This window comes from Hibiscus syriacus, unplaced genomic scaffold (genome assembly GCF_006381635.1).
Source record: "Hibiscus syriacus cultivar Baekdansim isolate YM2019G1 unplaced genomic scaffold, ASM638163v2 tig00110313_pilon, whole genome shotgun sequence".
Taxonomy (NCBI): Eukaryota; Viridiplantae; Streptophyta; class Magnoliopsida; order Malvales; family Malvaceae; genus Hibiscus; species Hibiscus syriacus.
The window spans coordinates 382157-403981 of record NW_024062675.1 but is presented as its reverse complement, the minus strand read 5'-3'; the positions used below and the strand labels follow the sequence as shown (position 1 = coordinate 403981).

The following is a 21825-nucleotide window of genomic DNA, read 5'->3' as shown; positions in this document are numbered from 1 at the left end:
TCTACCCGATCTGAACCGACTCGATCAGACCCGATCCGAATCGGTCCAGCCTGAACCGAATCGGTCCAACCCGAACCGAATCGGTCCAACCCGAACCAAACCGGTCTAGCCCGAACTGAACCGGTCAACCGTTAATCGTTAATCGCTAATGACTTTTTTCAAAAACCTCAATCTTGATTTTTTAAATGTTCTGAGTCTGCTTTTGTGATCCGTTTTGCCAAATTCTGACCCAAAACCTTGAATCGAGCCCATCCGAAAATGCTTAGTATTTTTAGCATTTTTTCTTATTTATTTGATATTTGAATATGGAATTAATTTAGGAATATATTTTTATGAAGTGCTCATATTTCTCTGACCGAAGATCGATTAGATCACGTGCTACATGTCCATTAGATTCGCTCAATCTAAATTCTTCGAGAGTTACTCGTAGATTCCCATAAATTGTTTAAATAGATGTTATAATTATTCTTATTAGAATTTTGATATAAAATTTTTGATTCGTAGGATCTAGCGTTGCTGTTGATCGTGATCGAAAGACTCAGGCTTCCTTATTAGACTACTCAGACCGATACATCTGTGTTTCCTGATGGTGTCACATTACTGTTTTAAACTATATACTTGAATTGTTTTAGATTTATGATAACACTCAATATTTTTTATGACATGATAACTGATTTTCAGAATATTGTTTATCTGATATCTGATTTACTGTATATTTATGATATGTTCTCTGTTACTGTATTTTTGTATCCAATTTCTGAGTATGGAATATTTTCATGTTTTAATGGATTAAACTATCATTTTCACTCAAATACATACATGTTTATTACTGTCATTGGAGGAAGTATCTCAGGCCTAGTCTATAACTTGTAAGACCTTACAGCAGGCTCCTCTGCTTTGTGCACAGGGTAAGTCCTTACTGCATGTCCTTATGCTATATGTATAAGGTCATTACCGCGTATACAGGTGGGTGTATGGTTCTGGGGAACCGACACATTCTGGTGATCGGATGGGGGTAATGCTCATATTTTTAAAGCATGTTTGACGAACTGATTTTTTTACATAAGTATTTTGTATATATGTTTTTATGCACCGCAAGGAGCACACTGAGCTTTTTAGCTCATACTATAAATTTTAACCTTTTGAGATAGTAGTAGATTAGCGTATTGTCATTAAGAGGACCAACTATTGCTTATTTTTGTACCACTGTATATCCCTATATGCCTTTTTTGTTATACTTTGGTGACAAGTGTTTTTGCTACTATTTTGATATATTTGTCTTATCGATATCTCACTGATGGTAGTTTCATATAATATTGATATATGGATTTCAACGCTATTTTAAATATGAAAAGAACTCCTGAGCATGATATGTAACAGCCTAAATTTGTTATAACATCTAGTCGGGTTTAGGGGTTACACAATCCTTTAGTTAGCCCATATTTTTAATATAATATCATTCAACTAAATAGTAAATACTTAATTTAATTTACTATTAAATATAAATAATTTATATTTTTAATTAAATTTAATATGATAAATTAATCTAACATAAATTAATTTATGATTAAAAAAAGAGAAAATAACCTCAGTGACCAAAAATCTTAGATATTATACGATTTTGACCAACTTTTTTTGGATTTGCAAAAATGACCAACAAAATCGCAATGCGATCTCTAATTCGCATTGCGATCTCCACTATCGCAAATTCGCGTTGCGATAGTTGAAAATCGCGTTGCGATTTTCCATTTCGCGTTGCGATAGTCTACAGTTGTCGTTGCGATTTTCCAAATTCGTTGCGAAAATTCGTTGTGATAGTTAAAAAAAAAGATTTTGTTTCTTAAGAATTTTCTCTAAAAAGATAGTATCCGCGCGGACGTGTCGAAGACATGTATTACCACGACCACGACCACGACCACGACCACGACCCGAGACGAGACGAGACGAGACGAGACGAGACGAGACGAGACGGACGGCGGCGGCGGCGGCGCGCGAGAGTCCCCCTTGTTCTCTATCACTCAACAAGGAAGTGGAAAAGCCAAGCCTTAAATACCATTCCCAATAGTGTTTCCAATACTATGTGGGATTGAGCATTACCAACACTTGTTTCCAATACAATGTGATTATTCAGGAAACAATTAACAATCATGCACCTTAAAATAACTGAATCAACAACCAATTGCATTAGTATTATACGATTAAATATGTCATAATTAAAAGTCAATCTACAATCAATCGCGATTATTGCAATTTTAAGAAAAACATTCAAAAATAATATCACTATTTAAGGCTCAATCCCACATAGTATTGGAAACAAGTGTTGGTAATGCTCAAATCCCACATAGTATTGGAAACACTATTGGGAATGATATTTAAGGCTTGACTTTCCCACTTCTTTGTTGAGTGATAGAGAACAAGGGGGACTCTCGAACGCCGCCGCCGCTGTCCGTCTCGTCTCGGGTCGGGTCGTGGTCGTGGTAATACGTGTCTTCGACACGTCCGCGCGGATACTATCTTTTTAGAGAAAATTCTTAAGAAACAAAATCTTTTTTTTTAACTGTCACAACGAATTTTCGCAACGAATTTGGAAAATCGCAATGACAACTGTAGACTATCGCAACAACAACTGTAGACTATCGCAACGAATTTGGAAAATCGCAACGACAACTGTAGACTATCGCAACGCGAAATGAAAAATCGCAACGCGATTTTCAACTATCGCAACGCGAATTTGCGATAGTGGAGATCGCAATGCGAATTAGAGATCGCATTGCGATTTTGTTGGTCATTTTCGCAAATCTAAAAAAAGTTGATCAAAATCGTATATTATCTGAGATTTTTTTTCACTGAGGTTATTTTCTCTTTTAAAAAAAACAAAAATTCAACGAGTTTTTTTTAATGTAAAAAAATTAATAAGTTATTAAATAAATCAACCGTGACGAGTGTGTTCAATCTTTCAAACTCCGGAATATGTCCTTCACCCCCACGTGTCCCATGTAGCTTACCATTCAAGTTCTCTCTATGTGTATCAGCATCTGCATACAATTTCAAAGTTACCAAATCCAAAACCAAATCCAAATCCTAGCTCAACCCCAAAAAAGCTCATTCGTTAGAACATCGACGGCGAGAATGCTGAGGCTGGTGGCTAATAGGCTGCTCGGGACAGCGTCACGGGACGCCCCATCGCATCCCCTTCAATTTCTACCGCGTTTTTACCACGAGAATGTCATCGATCACTACAACAATCCTCGTAACGTCGGCTCCTTCGATAAGAACGACCCCAGCGTCGGTACTGGCCTGGTTGGAGCTCCGGCTTGTGGCGATGTTATGAAGCTTCAAATCAAAATCGACGAGGAATCAGGGAAAATCGTCGATGCTTGCTTTAAAACCTTCGGCTGTGGGTCGGCTATTGCGTCTTCTTCTGTCGGTATGTCATCATTTTTCTTTTCCTTAATACTTATGGTTTTTGGGATATATGGGTCTAATTTGTTTTGATCGGCGCTGTGATATTTATTCATTTAGGTTATTTTCGTTTTGCTCTATTAAGTTTATTTACAAATCCCCCAAAGAAGAAAATAATAATCCAAATTTAAAATTTCATATGCGTATAATTGTTTGATTTCAGTGGGAAATTCACAAAAAAGAGTAGGAAAAACGGATAGGTTTTTATTTTGAAACTTAAATTTTGTTTCCGATCCAAAACAGAAGAAACGTACTTCATTTATACAAAAGCCAATACTTATGTTAATCAATTAAATGTGTCTTTTTCATAAAGAAAATGCATGATTTTACATTAATATGGAATAAATATGTTAAATTATTGTTGATTTGTTGTATGAAGTTGATTTTGAAAAGCAGAAAAAGATATTTTCAAAAACCAACTGAAAAAATGTGTATTTGTTTTGACTGCAATGTTGAAACTTCTAATCTGTTTTATTAATATCATTCTGTATTTTGCACATGCGAGTTTATTTCAAATGGCCCTCAATTTTTTTGGAGATATGTTGTAACTTAGGGCTTTTTAATATTGCAGCCACTGAATGGGTGAAAGGGAAAAGTATGGACGAAGTGCTTACCATTAAGAACACGTAAGTATAATTTCCTTATCTCAAACTTCAATTCTAATCCTTTTCAAGGATACTTTGTAGAATTCTTTTTCATGTCTGTTATTTGAAACTAGTTAAGTGGAAGTACTTAGCCATGTCTACATTTAGGAAGGGATGACATTAATTACTTGCAGCTTTAGTATGCATTTTTAAAATTGTATGTAATTCTAGGGTATTCTTTATTATCCCTGTGTATGCACAATGATATTAAGGCCAAGTGGTGTCTATCAGAGAGTCCGTCCATAAAGGTTAAAGCGCTGTCTAACATTTTTCTATTTCTATTGAGCTTTTTGTCTAATAAATCTTCAGATTATGACTTCAACTATCAACAGGATCAACATGATAGTTACAGTTAGTCATGAGATGTATTTGATGTCATTGTGATTTTTTTTCTCATTGCAACAGATGTAGATGTAAATTGTAATTATATAGTATGATTGTCTAAATAGTTAAGAACGTCCAAATTTAAGTCTTAAGGTGATTACATGGTATGCATAAGCTAATGCAAGGCTTTCATGTTTAGCCAACTGTTGTATTCCCTTTGTTTTTAAGTTGGGGAAGTTAGGGTTTTACTGGGCTCTTTTGTGTGGGGACCATCCACCAACCTTGTAATCTAATATGTGAATGAATTAGTTGGAAGGTTAACATATGGTAGAATAAATGATGTAAGGAAATGTAGGATAGATGTCGAAGGATTCTCTTCCTTTTTATGGTCTGGACGAGCAGGGTAGACAAGTCTTTGTTTGTCTTTTTGGAACCAATGGTTCAATTCATTTATTTATAATCTTTCCCCCAATCAAATGTACTCATGATGAAATGCATATTTGTTACTGTGTTGTACGTAAAACTGCAGGGAGATCGCAAAACATCTTTCACTTCCACCAGTTAAGCTGCACTGCAGTATGCTTGCAGAAGATGCAATCAAGGCAGCTGTGAAAGATGCGGAAGCTAAACGTGCCCAAATGAATGGTCGTTCGAAGGCTGCTGATGTGTAAGTTGATAAATAAAGACAAAACGGACCCCAGGGGAAAAATACTACTGGTCCAAGAGGTGTGTATGGTCTATGATAAAACTATGTAACTACAGAATAAGGCGTTGGCTCTGTCCAGATCCACACAGGATCGTTATGACAATATTAGCTCTCTAATGAAGTTCTTATACACATTGCTTGCACCTCCTTGACGTTGTGCAATTTACCGTTAGTTCTGTATATTTGTGGTGTGTATGGAGCTGGGTGCCATTATGTTTGCCTGGAGCTTGGTTTTGCATCTTATTGTTGGATTCAGGTTAATTAAAGGTTGGATGCTGATGTACGGAATTAAAAAAAATTGCTTATAACTAACAACACTTTTTATTTGATGAGCATTCTTATATTATTATGTTCCGAAATAAACATATGGATTTTGAAAAATGTTTTTTGAAAAAATAATTCTTATTAGGTTTGAATTATATTATACAAGTGTTTTTCAACTTAATTAGATAGAAAAAAAACCAATTTAATATTTAAAATGAGACTTGAATTATACTAGCAATTAATATTTTAGACTGATTAGGTTTGAGTCAAACCGTATAGATTTGGTTAGGGTCTTCCAAAAGGTTTCTAGGATAAAGTGGGCAAAGCCCACAAGCAGAGACGACACTTGGGGCTCATTTGCGATCGCAATGGTTGAAAAATTATGAAAAACTCTAAAATTCAAAATCAGAAGATTAATTTTAAACGACATAAATAGATTTTCTCGAACGACCAAAATTCATCTCCTCTATGCTTCATGATAGCAATAATAATACTAGAACCAAGACCACAAATCGTCGCACAACGATGATATGAAGCTAATTATGTTGACGACGTAACACACAAACATTTGATAAGAAACATATTGAAGGCAACAACATTTGTGTGAGAGGGAGAAAATAAACTTTAGAAAAATAATTTTGGGAGTTCAAAAATCTCCCTTCTCGAAAAATGAGTTTATATACTCCATTTAGTCCATTTATTTCGGAAACAACTTAAAAATAGTTAAAGCCATTTTCTATTTTAAAGGCACTGTAACACATACGGTTAAAGAAGCTGTTAGTATCTCGAGGTCGTGGGTTTGAATTCGACCTACGTTCAAACTTTTGTTTTTTTGAATTAATCATTGGTATCTGATCTATTGATCGACTAATCCAGATCGGGTACTGCAGAGGTGAGAGCGGTCCTCCCAACCAGCTTGCTCCATTCACAAACGCCGGGATTCAAACCTCTAACCTTACTTAAGGAATCTAGTGCCTCATCCCACTAGATATCTAATCTCTTTAGAGTTCACCATTTAAACTTCAAGTTTTTCCATACTTTCAACTTAGTCCTTATTATGCAACAAATATCTCTCAATATATATTTCAAACTTTAACGCTTATCTATTTAGTCTTATACAATTTTCATAAATTCACAGAATATTTCCCAAAATCCTAAAAATTGATATTTTGTGTCCTCAAGTATATTGAGAAAAAATTTAACCCAAATCGGGGCGTGACATTATGGGTCTACCATCGTTAATTGTTGATATGGTAGGACATATAAATCAATAAAGGAAAATAATGACATTTTAGGTACAAAAAGCCAAAAAAATGTAAAGGTGTCTAAAAATATTTTTTTTTTCAAGACAAAAAGAGTAAAAGGAATGAAATAGAATGGACTGAATTTTCTTGAAAACACATTATAGTTATTATAAATTGAAAGTTAATAATCAAAACTTTGAAAAAATCACTCAACAAATTTGTGAGCGTCAATTTTGATATGATCCAAATTCATAGCCAAGTGTAGTGTTTTATTTAAAGGGAAAAAATTTTCTGCACACGCATTTTTTAAGTTTTGACTTTTGATATATATATATATATATATATATATATATATGAGGTGAAAGGACATTTTCTTGGAACACACATTCTTGAGCCACATGCTAGATAACTTCAATGGTTAAATCTATTTGTTTACTAAAATTTCTTTAAAATATTTATTAAAATATTAAAAACTTTTTTTTGTTCCCATTCATTTATTCAATACCCATTGTTTTCCCTTTGCTTCCCCATTTCTCTCCTCATCTAGTTTACTTTTTCATAAACAATTGTGGAAGATGAATGGCGAGAAGATGAATGGTGATAAAATTAACCCTCCACGAAAGAAGAATGAACCTTTGGATTGGTTTGTTCAAAAATCTAAAAAGAATGATGCAAGTTCTTCCCAAGTGCCAATTTGTGTCTCATCATCAACTCAACCTTCAACAACTTAATTCGAGCAAGAATTTTTTTTCCCTTCTCATAATATGCCACAAACTCAAGAAACTAGAATGGGATCGCATTTATTACACATGATGATAATACAATATTTTCATCAAGGGAGATGGAGAGCCAAGTTGATGCTAGTTCTATTCCACACAATCTAGCTAAAAGTAAAAATAATTGTTGACTATCATTCAATGGATCGAGAAGCTGCCAGGAAAAAGTACATACAAAGAGGTGCTTGCCAAACAAAGAAGCACAAATTTTCTCAAACGAATATATTACGTCACTTTAATAAATATTGGTTTAAGAAGTATTTTTAGTTTGAGTATAGTGTTTCAAAAGATGTTGCATTTTTGCTTTGTTTGTTACTTGTTTAAGAATAAAACTACTAAAGTTGTAGGAAGGGATGCATTTTTTGTTAATGGGTTTAGAGGTTGGAATAGGTAAGTTAAGTTTAGAAAACATGTTTGTGGAATTAATAGTGCTCATAATAAAGTTTTTCAAAAGTTTGAGAATTTAAAGAACTTTAAGTCATCATTCGAAGCTTCTTTAAACCATCAAACTGAGCAAGCTAAAAGTGACTAGTGAATCGGTTTGACTACTTCTCTTCATTGTCTGAGATTTTCTTTTCTTCTAGGATTGACATTTCATGGTCATGATGAATGTGATGAATCAAATAACAAGGGAAACTTTCTTGAACTTTTGAATTGGATTGCAGAAAAGAATAATGATGTAGGAAATGTTGTGTTGAAAAATGCCCTTAAAAATAATCAAATGATTCCACCTTCAATTCAAAAAGAACTATCAATTATTGTACAAAAAAACTATCAGGGAAATTATGGAAGATGTTGGTAAGGATTATCTTGAAATACTAGTAGATGAGTCTAGTGATGTGTCTCAAAAAGAACAAATGTTTTGTGTGTGCGTTATGTTGATAAAAAGGGAATGATAAAGGAACAGTTTCTTGGAATTGTTCATGGTAGAGATACTACAACTTTATCTCTTAAGTAATACAACTTTGTCTCTTAAGGAAGCTATCTTTTCTTTGGTTGATGATCATTCTTTGAGTTTTTCAAGAGTTCGTGGGCAAAGGTATGATGTGGCTAGTAATATGAAGGGTGAACTTAATGGTCTCAAAACTTTAATCATGAGACACAATATGTATACTACATACATTGTTTTTCTCACCAACTTTAATTAACTCTAGTTGCTATTTATAAAAAAATAAAGACTGTGGTTGGATTTTTGATATACTTGGATATTTGTTTAATGTTGTTGGATTGTCTTGCAAGCGAAAAGATTTACATAAAGGAAAACAAACTGAAAAGTTGCAAAATTAAGAAATTGTGACCGGAAAAGGTTTAAACCAAGAGTTTGATTTAGGTAGGCCAAGTGATACACGTTGGGGGTCTCATTATAAGTTAATTTTGAATGTGATTGATTTGTATTCTACAATGAGCAAGGTGCTTGATTTGATTGGTAATGATGATTAAAATGATGATGATGCTCAAAAAGTTGATCATGCGAGTTTTGCAATAGAGTCATTTGATTTCATTTTCATGATTCAGTTGATGAAGATAATATTTGAGATTATGAATGAATTAAACAAATCTTTATAGAAAAAACATCGAGATATTGTCAATGATATGTCTCTTGTCACTTTAACTAAAGAAAGATTGTAAAATATGAGAGAAAACATGTGGGAGTGTTTTTTTTTTGCTACAGTCACTTCATTTTGTAACAAGAATGACATTGTTATTCTTGATATGAATGTTGTGTATACTTCTTCAAGAAGGAAAAATATTGTCGTCTGGATACCACCAATATTCATCATTTTCAAATTGAAGTTTTCTTAGGAGATATTGATCTTCAACTTCAAGAGTTAAACAACAAATTTAATGAGGTTAGTATAGAGTTATTGACTTGTATGGTTTCTTTTAGTCCACTTGATAAGTTTTCTTATTTTTACAAACAAAAGATACTTAGACTTGTTGAATTACATCCCGATGAATTTACAAGTGTTAATAGACTAGGTCTTGATAATCAACTTGATAATTATATTGTTGATATGCAGAGGGATGATAGATTTTGGATATTGAACGATATGGGTGAACTTTCCATGAAGGTAGTCGAGACAAAGAAGCATCAAGTGTACCAACAAGTCTATTTGCTCATAAAGTTGGTGTTGATTCTCCCTGTAGCAACCACAAGCATGGAAAAAACATTTTTTTAAATAATCATCGTGAAGAATAAGTTGTGTAATAGTATAGGTGATCAATTTTTAAATGATTGGTTGATCACTTATATTGAAAGAGATATTTTTTTCCAGATTGACAATGAAAAAATCATGAAACGATTTCAAAGAATGAAATGTCGTCGAGAACAATTATAATTATTTTTACTATTAGTAATTTTTTATGTTTTTTGAATGGTTTGTTATTTTGAATTAACCCTTTTCTTAATGAATATTATAATATTTATTTTGGACCCAATTTTTAAATTTTTGAATCCATCACTGATCTGAATTCCTTTCCAATCTAGATCATCTCTAAAACTAAACCATAATTCCATTAACTTAACCCTACACAGTCATCACTCTTACCCAAACTCAAATTGACTAACTTGGTCGCCTGATCAAACTCTTCTCTACTAAACCTTTTCCCCATCTTTTCTAAAATCTTAAAAAATCAGTAGTTTGATTGTTTCCCTAAACTACCACAAAATTCGACGACCACCAACTTCCCCATTATTTATTTTTCCACTATAAAACCTCTTCAGACACATATTCAATTGGATGGAAAACACTCTGCAACTACAATCCCTATGAAAAACAAATAATTTAACCCCCATTCGAAAAAATATTATCAACGAAAATCTAACCTCTAAAGTCATGAGTTGAACATGCTAGAAAAAAGGTTGAGTGAGAACATGAAATTGAAATGTTAGAAGAAGAAATAGAAAGAAGAGAAACCAAAATATTACCTTCGATTTTAGAGCAATTCACGAAGATCGAAGCTCTATGGGGAAATTCAAAAGGTGGGGATAAACTCCATGTGATATTGAACAACATATTCGAAAGCTGACACGATCCAACAGTTGGTAGTCTAAAGATCAATGAAGGTAACTTCACAATTTTTGCTAATATTATCCTAGATGTACGCTCTTCTATGTGTTTTTGAGAAAACAAAGTCTATATCCAGGTTCACAAGTTAAAAAGGGTTTGAAAGAAGGATTTTCATCTTTTCGACCACTAGTTGTGGCACACGACGAAGCTCGATGATAGAAGGTTATCGACGTTCTAGCGCTTAAGAGGGAAATATGAGAAAAACATATTCTAAAAAAAGATTATTGAAAAAGTACGTCTCCAAATTATACCCAAAATTAATTTTAGGTCCCTACAAATTTTTTCTTAAAAATAGTTGCCTAACATTTCCGACGTTACATTTTTAGGTGATGCAATTAATTTTGTCTGTTAAGTGCGTCAAGCTTATACAAATTTTAAAAAATATATTATTTTTTAAATTTTTATAAGCCTGACGCGTGTTACATAACAGACAAAATTGACAACATTCACCTAAAAGTGTAACATAGGAAACGTTAGGTACCTATTTTAAACTAATAAATCTTAAATTACCTAAAGTTAATTTTAAGTGTAACATAGGTAGGACGGTTAGGTTTATGCCCTAACCTACAGTTCGACCCGATCCAACTCATGTAATTTCCTTTCCCTTCATTTTTAATTATTTTTTATGGTTAAAATTCATGTTAAGTCCATTATTCTTGCATGTTACCCATTTTAGCCTTTATTTAATTCCTTTTTTTTAATGTGGCATACTAGGATTATAATCTTTTATTTACACATCTCATAATTTAATTAATAATTGACCTTATAATATTTATTTTAATTAAGTCATCACATCATAATTTATTAGAATTTGGTCTTAATTTTTACATTTACTTTAGTTGGATCCATTAATTGAAATTATTTTATGATTTCTCTTATATTTCTTTATTGAAATCAATTCCATCATTCTATTCAAGATTAGAAAATGATTTTGATATTATTTCTCAATTTATTTTGATTTGATTAATAACTTTCAAGCGTGTTCACATTTTCACGCATTTATGCATTTTTTACTGTTCTCTTCATTTTGGTAATTTTCCTTGAAGACAACATAACCCTTTTTGTAAAAGTATAAACTCGAAAGTCAAACCTGAATCAAAGATGTCACATTGTGTAACCCTTTCAGACCAATGCGGGTGGACCGATCCGATCAGGGGTGTCACATTAAGGCCACATGAGCAATCCACGGTAAAAATCTCGGAAAAATTTAAATTTTTTGTTAAAACATGTAAAATCATAAAATAATTTATAAACACAAGAGTAAAATTTAACAATATTCAGAAACAAAACAGATTCCAGACTCGGATATAAAAACAAAATACAAGCTAAATGCCCCTAATCACATGCACCGTACTCCACAAGCAACGCTGGTGGAACTCCTTTACTGATGTCGATAGTTGCACTGGTTTAAATCCTTTTAACCTAAAATGGTGAGTCAAAGAGTGAGATTTGGAAAGCTTAGCAATACAAAACTACCAGATGACGCTGAAGGACATGCAGATAAATGGAAAGCCATAAAATTTCATTGTTTATTCAGATGTATAAAATTTTTATGCTAAGTTGAGGTCCCATTGATATCTCAGGTAGTAAAATACATGAAGCTTCCAGTTCAGAGTAAACGTTTGGAGGACTAGGTTCAGGAGATCAAAATAGGGCATCTAGTGTGTTCCCACAGAACCAGTGAAAATGTACAATTGTTTTTTAAAATAGTAGCAGTTTAAAACATATTTTTCAAAATCCATAGTAAAACCCTCCAATCGAACACCAATATGCAGTTCCCCAGAACTGCATCCATAAGGACTTACCCTAGCCTTGAAAGGGAATAGGAGCCAACCTATTAGAGCACCTTAGGTCTATAAGGTCTTACCCTAGCCGAAGCATAGGTGCCCACCTGAGGGGAGTGCCCTCAGGTCCATAAGGTCTTATCCAAAAGCACATAGCAATGATGTTATCCTTAAAGGAGTGCCTTAGAGTCCATAAGGTCTTACTACTAGATCCACTAGACCCATAAGCCCACCTAAGAGTCACCTTAGGTTCATAAGGAATTACCAGTCGGTGTTGAACCTATACAAGAAATTACCAATAACGACTAAACCTGCCAGTGTCTTCATTCATATCAGAGTCCAAGAGTACTCCATATAAAAATAATTTCAGTCTGTAAATAGAGATAAGAAATTAGAACAGAGATCAGAGATCATAACAAATATCAAAGTTCGAAACAGAAATCAGAGGTCAACATGTATTTTAGAAAACAAAGACATGCTTTTAAAATCAGAGAAAACATACATATGATCAGGGAACACATTAGAGATTCCATTTATTATTCAGGGGTACTTGATAATCTTATTGGGAAGGCAAACACATATCTTCAGTATACCGATAGAATTCCATAATTTAGAATCACTATCGAAAGAGTTCATTAGCTAATGAAATCATCATTTATTCAGAATGTGGTTTATCAGGATCATATAATACTTAGATTTTTTTTCGTATGCACTATGTAATCATAAAGGTATTCAGAATCCTTTTCATCAGAGTTACTTGCGTTTTTAGATATAACAGGAGTGATTCCATTATTCAGGAAAATAGAGGCATTTTGGGCATTAGGTCATTCGAGAATTCTTAGTGATTTGAGCAGATAAGGGAGTGTTGAAAACATTTTGATGTTTCGATATAACAAATTAAATTAAAAGAATTTTAATTTTGAAAATAATTTTTCTAAAGAATATTTGATATATTAAATCGAATATCAAAATATTACTCAAAGTATTATAACGCATAGCTATGAAAATTTCAGGATGAAACCAAATGAAGATATCAAAGCTATGACGAATAGATTCTCAACGATTGTCAATGGTCTCAAATCATATGGAGAGATCATTTCAAATGAAAAGCTTGAGAGGAAGCTAGTTTACTCCCTTCCAAAATCATGGCAATCAAAGAAGACGACAATCATTGAGTCTAAGGACCTAACATCCTTAACTCTTGAATAGCTAATCAGTTCACTCCTAACTCATGAAATGATGCTTGAAGATGAGGTGGACCTCGATAAGATTAAAGAGACACCAAAGAAGAAGGAGAAGAAGAAAAACATTGGAGTTGCTATCAAATCCACAAAACATGAGAGTGATTCGAATGAAGATGACGATGACGAGGAAATGGCATTTTTTGCTAAACGGTTCAGAAAAATGATGAGACCTTATCGAGGAAGAAAATTCAAACGAAATGAAGGCCTAAAAAATGAACCAAAAGAGAAGGACTCAATCATTTGCTATGAATGCAAAAAGCCGAGGCATGACAAATATGATTGCCCACAATTGAAGAGAAAGGGTCAATCAAAGAATAAACACAAGTCTCATGTGGCTACATGAAGTGATGAAGAAGGTTCCAATGAAGATGAACAAGAAGTAGCAAACTTGTGCTTGATGGCATTCGGGGAAGATTCTAAGGTAACCTCTAACTCATCTGATTTTGATGATTTATCCTATGATGAGTTATTATAGGAATATAATGAGTTGGCTTCAGATTATGAGAAATTGTTTTTAAAATATAAAAATGATATTTCAAAATTGAAAAATGAAAATAAACTCTTATCCAAAACCAACAACGATCTTGAAAGTAAAATCAAAGATTTGCAAATCAAACTAGAAGAGTTTGAAAAGAAAAAATTGGATTTGCAAAATTTACTTTCAAAGGTCAATGATGATTATCAAAAGAAAATTGATGATCCTAAACCTTCTTTTGATAAAGTTGGAATAAAATGTTTTGAAAATGGAGAAAATTCAAAATCCAACTTTGTTAGAAAAAGTTTTAAAAACTACAATCATAGAGGTCCCCAAAGAACCTCTAATGGAAAAATCGTTAGAAGTATATGGGTTCCTAAAGAGCTCATTACTACTAAAGATAAGGATATCCTACACAAATGGATACCTAAGGGGACTAGGAATTTGGAAACTAATGAATATGGACCCAAAATAATTTGGGTACCAAAAATAAAAAATTAATCTATGTTTGTAGGAAAATGAGCATTGCTACAAGGCACGGGAAACAAATCTAAATTCATGCTACCTTGATAGTGGATGCTCGAGACACATGACCGGGGACAAAAACCGGTTCATAGAGCTTAACGCCAAAATGGAGGAGAAGTGACTTTTGGTGATGATTCAAAATGTCACATTGAAGGTATAGGTACAATAGGTAATACCTCTTCTATACAAATTAAAAATGTTTATATGTGAATGGATTAAAGCATAATCTCTTGAGTATTATTCAATTATGTGATAAGGAATTCAATGTCATATTTGAAACTAATGGTTGTAAAGTCATTAACATTGCATCTAATACGATTATGCTTGTTGGTCATAGAATAGGAAACATATACATGGTGCATTTAGACTCTATAGAAATGACTAATTTATGCCTAGTTACAAAGGATGAGCATGATAGTTGGTTATGGCATAGGAGACTAGGACATGCTAGCATGAGTGTTTTGCAACGGTTAGTTCAAGGAGAATTGGTTCGAGGGCGGCCTAAACTAAAATTTGATAATGATAAAATCTGTTATGCTTGTGCTAAAGGAAAACAAAAGCGAGTTTCTTTTAAATCCATTAATGATGTGTTAACTAGTAGAGTATTACAATTGATCCATATAGATCTTTCTAGGCCAACTAGGACTACTAGCTTGGGTGGAAAACAATATGCATTTGTCTTGGTAGATGACTATTCTAGATATACTTGGGTTCTATTCTTAAGTACTAAAGATGAAGCATTAGAGAATTTCATCACATTTTCAAAAGTAATCCAAAACGAAAAAGGTTACTCTATCACTAGTGTTAGAAGTGATCATGGCACTGAATTTGAAAATCTTGAATTTAATGAGTTTTTTAATTCTAATGGTATTAGCCATAATTTTTCAGCACCTAGAACCCCTCAACAAAATGGAGTTTTTGAGAGGAAAAATCAAACTTTAGAAGAATTGGCTAGACCATACTTTGTGAAAATAATTTTCCAAAATATTTTTGTGCGGAAGCCACAAATACCGCTTGTTATGTTGTAAATCGAGTAATGATTAGGCCAATTTTAAAGAAAACTCCATATGAAATTTTCAAAAATAAAAAGCCTAACATTAGCTATTTTCATCTTTTTGGATGTAAATGTTTTGTTTTAAACAACGGTAAACAAAACCTTGGCAAATTTGATGCTAAAAGTGATGAAGGAATTTTTCTGGGTTATTCCTTAAATTCTAAAGCTTATCGAGTATTTAATAAAAGAACTTTGGTTGTAGAAGAGTCTATACATGTTGTTTTCGATGATAATCTCCTTCCGAGGAAGGATTCTTGTTTGAATGATGATATAGGTATTATAAATACAAATGACGTCAGACATGACGTTGGAGAATCATCATCAACGGAAGAAACGAAAGATGAGGAAACTCGTGATCCTCTTGAGAATCCAACCATTGAAGAAAGGGAAGTATCTTATCCAAGAGAGTCCAACTATGTCAAGGATGGTGAGATTATAGGTGATCCATCCAAAGGGGTAACAACTCGATCTTCTCTTAGAAATATTTGTAATTATGTTGCATTTATTTCATGCATAGAGCCTAAGAATATTAAAGAAGCATTAAATGATGAACATTGGATTATGGCTATGCAAGAAGAATTAAATCAATTTGAGAGAAGTAAAGTATGGACATTAGTTGAAAGGCCTAGTAATAAATCTACTGTAGGTACTAGATGGGTATTTAGGAATAAGATTGATGAAAGTGGTAATATAGTGAGAAATAAGGCTAGACTTGTTGTTCAAGCGTATACTCAAGAAGAGGGCATAGACTATGATGAAACATACGCTCCCGTAGCTAGGATGGAAGCAATTAGAATGTTATTAGCATTTGGATGTTTTCATGAATTTAAACTATATCAAATGGATGTTAAAAGTGCATTTTAAATGGTTTTATAAAAGAAGAAGTGTATGTGGAACAACCTCCAGGTTTTGAAGATTCAAAATTTCCGGTTCATGTTCTTAAATTGACAAAAACACTTTATGGTTTAATGGTTTAAAACAAGCTCCTAGAGCTTGGTATGATAGATTGTCAAATTTTTTAATTGAAAAGGGTTTTTCAAAAGGGAAGGTTGACACGACATTGTTTTTAAAGCATAAAGGTAAAGAATTATTAGTAGTTCAAATCTATGTTGATGATATAATATTTGGTTCTACTAATAATGTTCTTTGCCAAGAATTTTCTAAGCTAATGCAAAGCGAATTCGAAATGAGCATGACGGGGGAGTTCTCATTTTTCTTGGGACTCCAAATCAAGCAAAGAAAAGATGGCATCTTCATCAATCAAGCTAAGCACGTAAAAGATATGCTCAAGAAGTTTGGAGTGGAAAATGGCAAACCTCATGACACTCCAATGAGCTCTTCAACAAAGCTTGACTTAGATGAAGGAGGTAAATATGTAGATGTTAAATTATATAGGTCAATGATTGGATCTCTACTTTATCTAAAAGTAGACCGAGCATTATGTTTCGTGTTTGCTTATGTGGTAGATTTCAATCATGCCCTAAGGAATCACATTTACTAGCTGTTAAGAGAATCTTTAGATACCTTAAGGACACTCCTAGTTTAGGACTTTGGTATCCTATAGACTCTAGCTTTAGCTTGCATGCCTTTTCTGATGTGGATTATGGAGGATGCAAATTAGATAGGAAAAGCACCTCCGGTACTTGCCAATTCCTTGGAAATATGTTGATTTATTGGTTTTCAAAGAAACAAAATTGTGTTGCATTATCTACCACTGAAGCCGAATACATTTCAGCTGGTAGTTGTTGTGCACAAGTTTTATGGATGAAACAACAACTTTTTGATTATGGAATTGAAGTAGGTACCATTCCTATAAAGTGTGACAATACTAGCGCTATTTGTCTCACTAAAAATCCCATCCAACACTTTAGAACTAAGCACATTGAAATAGGACATCACTTCATTAGAGACCATGTCACTAAGGAAGATGTAGTTCTAGAATTTGTTGATACTTTACATCAATTAGCGGATATCTTTACAAACCCTTTGGACAAGGAACATTTTTGGACACTTAGGAGAGAATTAGGTTTAACTGATCTATCTTCACTTAGTGTTTAAAATAATTTTAGCAATTTTAAGACTAAATGAAAAATGCTTATAACAGTAATTTCTAATTACATTCATTACTATTAGTTAGGGGGAGTTTATGATTCTTGATGAAAAATTAACTTTATGTTCAAATGTAGTTTAAGGATTAATTTGATTGATTGAACATAATTAATTTTTTATATATGAGTTGCTAATACCACTAGAGAAGATTAATTTAGCATTTTGAGTGTTTAAAATACAAGTTTTTGAATTATAGGGAAGAGGGAATCGATACCCCCTTGAAGGGGAACCAATTCCCCCTTTGAAGGGGAACCGATTCCCCCTAGGGGAATCGATACCCCCTGGAGTTCTGGTTTTTACGGGCAGAACACCCTAATTTTTCCTCAAACCCTCAATATTTCTTCATTCATGCCATTCTCTTCCTCTCTCTCTCCCTATCTCCTCTTTGCTTCATAACATCTATTTTTAGTCGGAATTTCATCATATTTCAAATCCTATACCTGCTAGCAACATTAAAATCATGCAAACAACATCAAAATCCACTCAATCTCATATTTCAAGGTAAATTTTTTCTAAACTCTCTATTTCATTGATTTTGATCATAGGACTAGTTTCAGTTAGTTCAGATAGAAATAGTGATCGGGCATTGATTGTTTAGTTATTAGAAACTTGATTTTAAAACAAATTTCATCAAAAACACAAGAATTTTCCAAAATTTTTTGAATTTTTTGAAATAAAAAAATATTGTTTTTCAAATTATTGTGTTTTGATTGAATTATGTTTTTGTTATGAAAACTGTAAATATATTGATTTTCAAAACCTTATTTTCAATAGTTTTCAAAAACTTTGCCCATTAGGATTGGTTTAGAGAACCTTGAAATATTGAGGACTCAATTGAGTTTTGGGATTGATTAAATTGCATACATGTGTTTTCTAAATTGCAGGTTATCCATTCTATTCCAATTTCCTAAAGCATGTCCAATCCTAAACGTGCTAGGTCGTCATCTAATCGCTCAAACCATCAATCCAACCCACCTCCAAATCCTCCTCCTATTCCTGAAATTCCTATTCCTAATCATGTTGATCCTAATATGACTATCCAAAACTCGTGTTTCAATCATCCTGGTCCTAGAAATCATCATTTTTGGTATTATCAATATTTTTACTCTTACAAAATTAGAGAAGAACGTATCCCTTCTCGTCAAGCTATGATAGATATCAATTTTAGATATCTTCCTCTTTTACAAGAGTGGAAATTTGATAAACTTTGTGACCTTGAACCTATAGTTTACCATTAACTTGTTCACATATTCTATTCAAATGTCGTGTGTGTTAAAAACCGAGCTCAAACCAAAACCATAGCAGTTCGTTCCTATCTCCTAGGACAATTCATCCATCTTGACTCATCTTACGTAACTAATGAATTAGGATTAGATAATGATGGTATATCAAATGAAAAACAACTTTTAGGTTCTCGTTATAAAAGAAGGGATAGTGCGAGTGTCTTAGATCTTCATGATCGTTTTCTTCATCTAATGATTTCTTGGTGGTTTCGACCATCCGGAGGTCGTTACTGTACTCTTCGTGCTTTAGATCTTTGGTGGTTACATTGTTTTCAAAACAGTATTAAAATAAATCTTCCTGAGATTATTTTTGCTGAAATCGTTGAAACTGTAAACTTAGTACCAAATAAGAAACTTTGTTCCTCTCTAGTTTATGGTTGCATTCTAAGTAATCTATTTTCTAAAGCCAGGCTTAGAGTAGGTCTAGATGTCGTCTTTCCTCTCAAGAAACAAATTAATCTTCTTTCCTTAACGAGAGCGGGATGGATAAAGAATAAGGACACCGGTGAATGGGTTCGATCTTCTGAAGATACTCCGGGAGCTAGTTCTTCACGAGCTCCTCCAGCAGATGACGACGATCCCGAACTTGAGCAATTAATGCAAGATATTGACGAAGCCGACGATGAGCATGAACAACACGAGGAACAAGCTCAGTAAGAATATCATGTGCCTCCATATTTTTAATCATTCATGGAGGCATTTGATTTTCGTTATGCATCCTTGGATTTTCGCTTCACTTCCATAGAATCTCACTTCTCGACTATGAAAGCTCAACAATAGGAAATTCTCCGGGAGATGCGTGCAAACAATGAGGCAACCAACGCTAGTATTAATGAACTCACTCATGAAATGATAGCTATGCGAGCTCATTTCCCACCTCCCAAATCCTCCTAGGGATGCTTGAACTTTAACCTTTGCTTTGCTTGTTTGGATTGAACTTGGATATTTGCATTATTGTTAAAAAAATTTGAATGCTTTTGGATTGTTTATTTTTGGTTGTTCGAACTTATGTTTAATACATTTGATTTGGATTTCGTGTTTATTTTGCATCTTTAGACATATATGACCAATTATCCATTACATGTTTATGAATATTATTTATGAAACTAATAGATAACCTCTCTTTTGATTGTGTTCTTAGCAGTTTAAGCTATAAATATTTATAATCAATTGGCTAAATGATTTCAAAACCTTGTTTAAAATCTATTACGAGTCTTTTTGATTTAACAAAAAGGGGGAGATAAAAGCGTTTTTGAGGAGTAGTGTTAAAGAAGGGGGAGTAGTATTTTTCAAAATCAAAATTCATTTTGAAATTAGAAAATCTTAAAATGTTTTGTTATATCAAAAGGGGGAGACTGTTGAAAACATTTTGATGTTTCGGTATAACAAATTAAATTAAAAGAATTTTAATTTTGAAAATAATTTTTATAAAACATATTTGATATATTAAATCGAATATCAAAATATTACTCAAAGTATTTCAAATTTCATTTTAAATCCTTACTCAAGTGTAAAATTAAGTTTTAATCTTAAAAATAATTTCAAAACGATTTTACAAAATATTTCGAACCATTTCAAAGCCAAAAATTCCAGATTTCTCAGAGGGAACGGATTCCCCTGAATGGTTTGGCTCCGAGAATTCCAGTATGCTCGGAGGGAACCGATTCCCCCCAGGGGGTACCCATTCCCCATGAGGGGTACCGATTCCCCCACGCTCCAAGCAGAAATATTTATTGCTTTCACACTTAAATGGCTATAATAACTTCATTAATGATCCCCAACGTTCAGAAGTGATTCAAGGTGTATTTAAGCAAGCTTAGAAGTCATTGATCAATAACAAGAAACATCAAGCAACTAGAATCAAGAGAGAATCAAAGAGAAAGCATCAAACCTCAAGTTTGAGCATTTCAAGCCTATTTTTCATTCAATATTCATTTTACTTTCAAGAACACTTATTGTGCTGAATTGTATTTATTCTTGAGTGTTCTTTCTTTGTTCTAGAATTTTACAAACATATTTTACTTGTGAGGTTTTTCTTGTGAGTTTGCAAATTTGTAATATTCTCTTTGAGAAAAGAGTGTTCTCAAGAATTAGGGTATATTCTTGAGGGAGTTGTAAGGTTATCTCTTTGGCCTCAAAAGAAAGAACAAATTAGTGAATTTGTTGGAAAATCCATAGTGTGGATAGCTAAGGTAGTGGATGTAGACTTTGGTTGATAAAGTTGAACCACGCTAAATCACTGTGCAATTACTTTCAATTTTCTGCAAAAGCTTCCACAAAATTTTAATTGCCAATTCACCCCCTCTTGGCCGATTTCGTCAATCGATTAACTCAACAATTGGTATCAAAGCTTAACTCATTTGAAGGTTTAATCGCCTCTTGAGTTGATTCAGGAAGAGTTACATCGATAATCAAAGTCATCAATAGTCTCTACTTTAAACTTCAACTCCGGTCTCGATTCGATGCCCGTCAACAAGCCTCTTTTCTTTAATGGGGCTAACTATGCCTATTGGAAAAATAGGATGATGTACTTCATTCAAGCAAGTGACATGGGAGCATGGAATGTCGTAGAAGAAGGATACATCAAGCCTCTCACTCATCCAAGATTATGGAGTGAATGAGAGACAAAAATGTTCCAGCTCAACTCCAAAGCCATCCATATCATATTTTGTGCTCTTGGACCAGATGAATACGGAAGAGTTTCATCTTGTACAACCGCCAAAGAAATATGGGACAAACTTCAAGTCACTCATGAAGGTACCAATGCGGTAAAGAAATATAAAATTAGTATCCTAGCGCATAGCTATGAAAATTTCAAGATGAAACCAAATGAAGATATCAAAGCTATGACAGATAGATT

The 21825-nt window shown here is 33.2% G+C and overlaps 1 protein-coding gene across 2 annotated transcripts; it reads left to right on the top strand.

Moving 5' to 3' along the window:
- Window positions 1-3055: 3055 nt before the first annotated feature.
- On the top strand, window positions 3056-21600 carry LOC120116955 (iron-sulfur cluster assembly protein 1-like). 2 transcript variants are annotated; one of them, XM_039137328.1, is made up of 5 exons: window positions 3056-3427; window positions 4034-4088; window positions 4960-5101; window positions 12514-12524; window positions 21588-21600. In XM_039137328.1, exons 1-3 carry the CDS (start codon window positions 3130-3132, stop codon window positions 5099-5101), a joined length of 495 nt encoding a protein of 164 aa, XP_038993259.1. In that variant the 5' UTR covers window positions 3056-3129; the 3' UTR covers window positions 12514-12524; window positions 21588-21600. The 2 variants fall into 2 exon arrangements, with proteins under 2 accessions (XP_038993259.1, XP_038993260.1); XM_039137329.1 differs by lacking the exons at window positions 12514-12524; window positions 21588-21600 and having other exon boundaries at window positions 3057-3427; window positions 4960-5139.
- The last annotated feature ends 225 nt before the right edge of the window (window positions 21601-21825 follow it).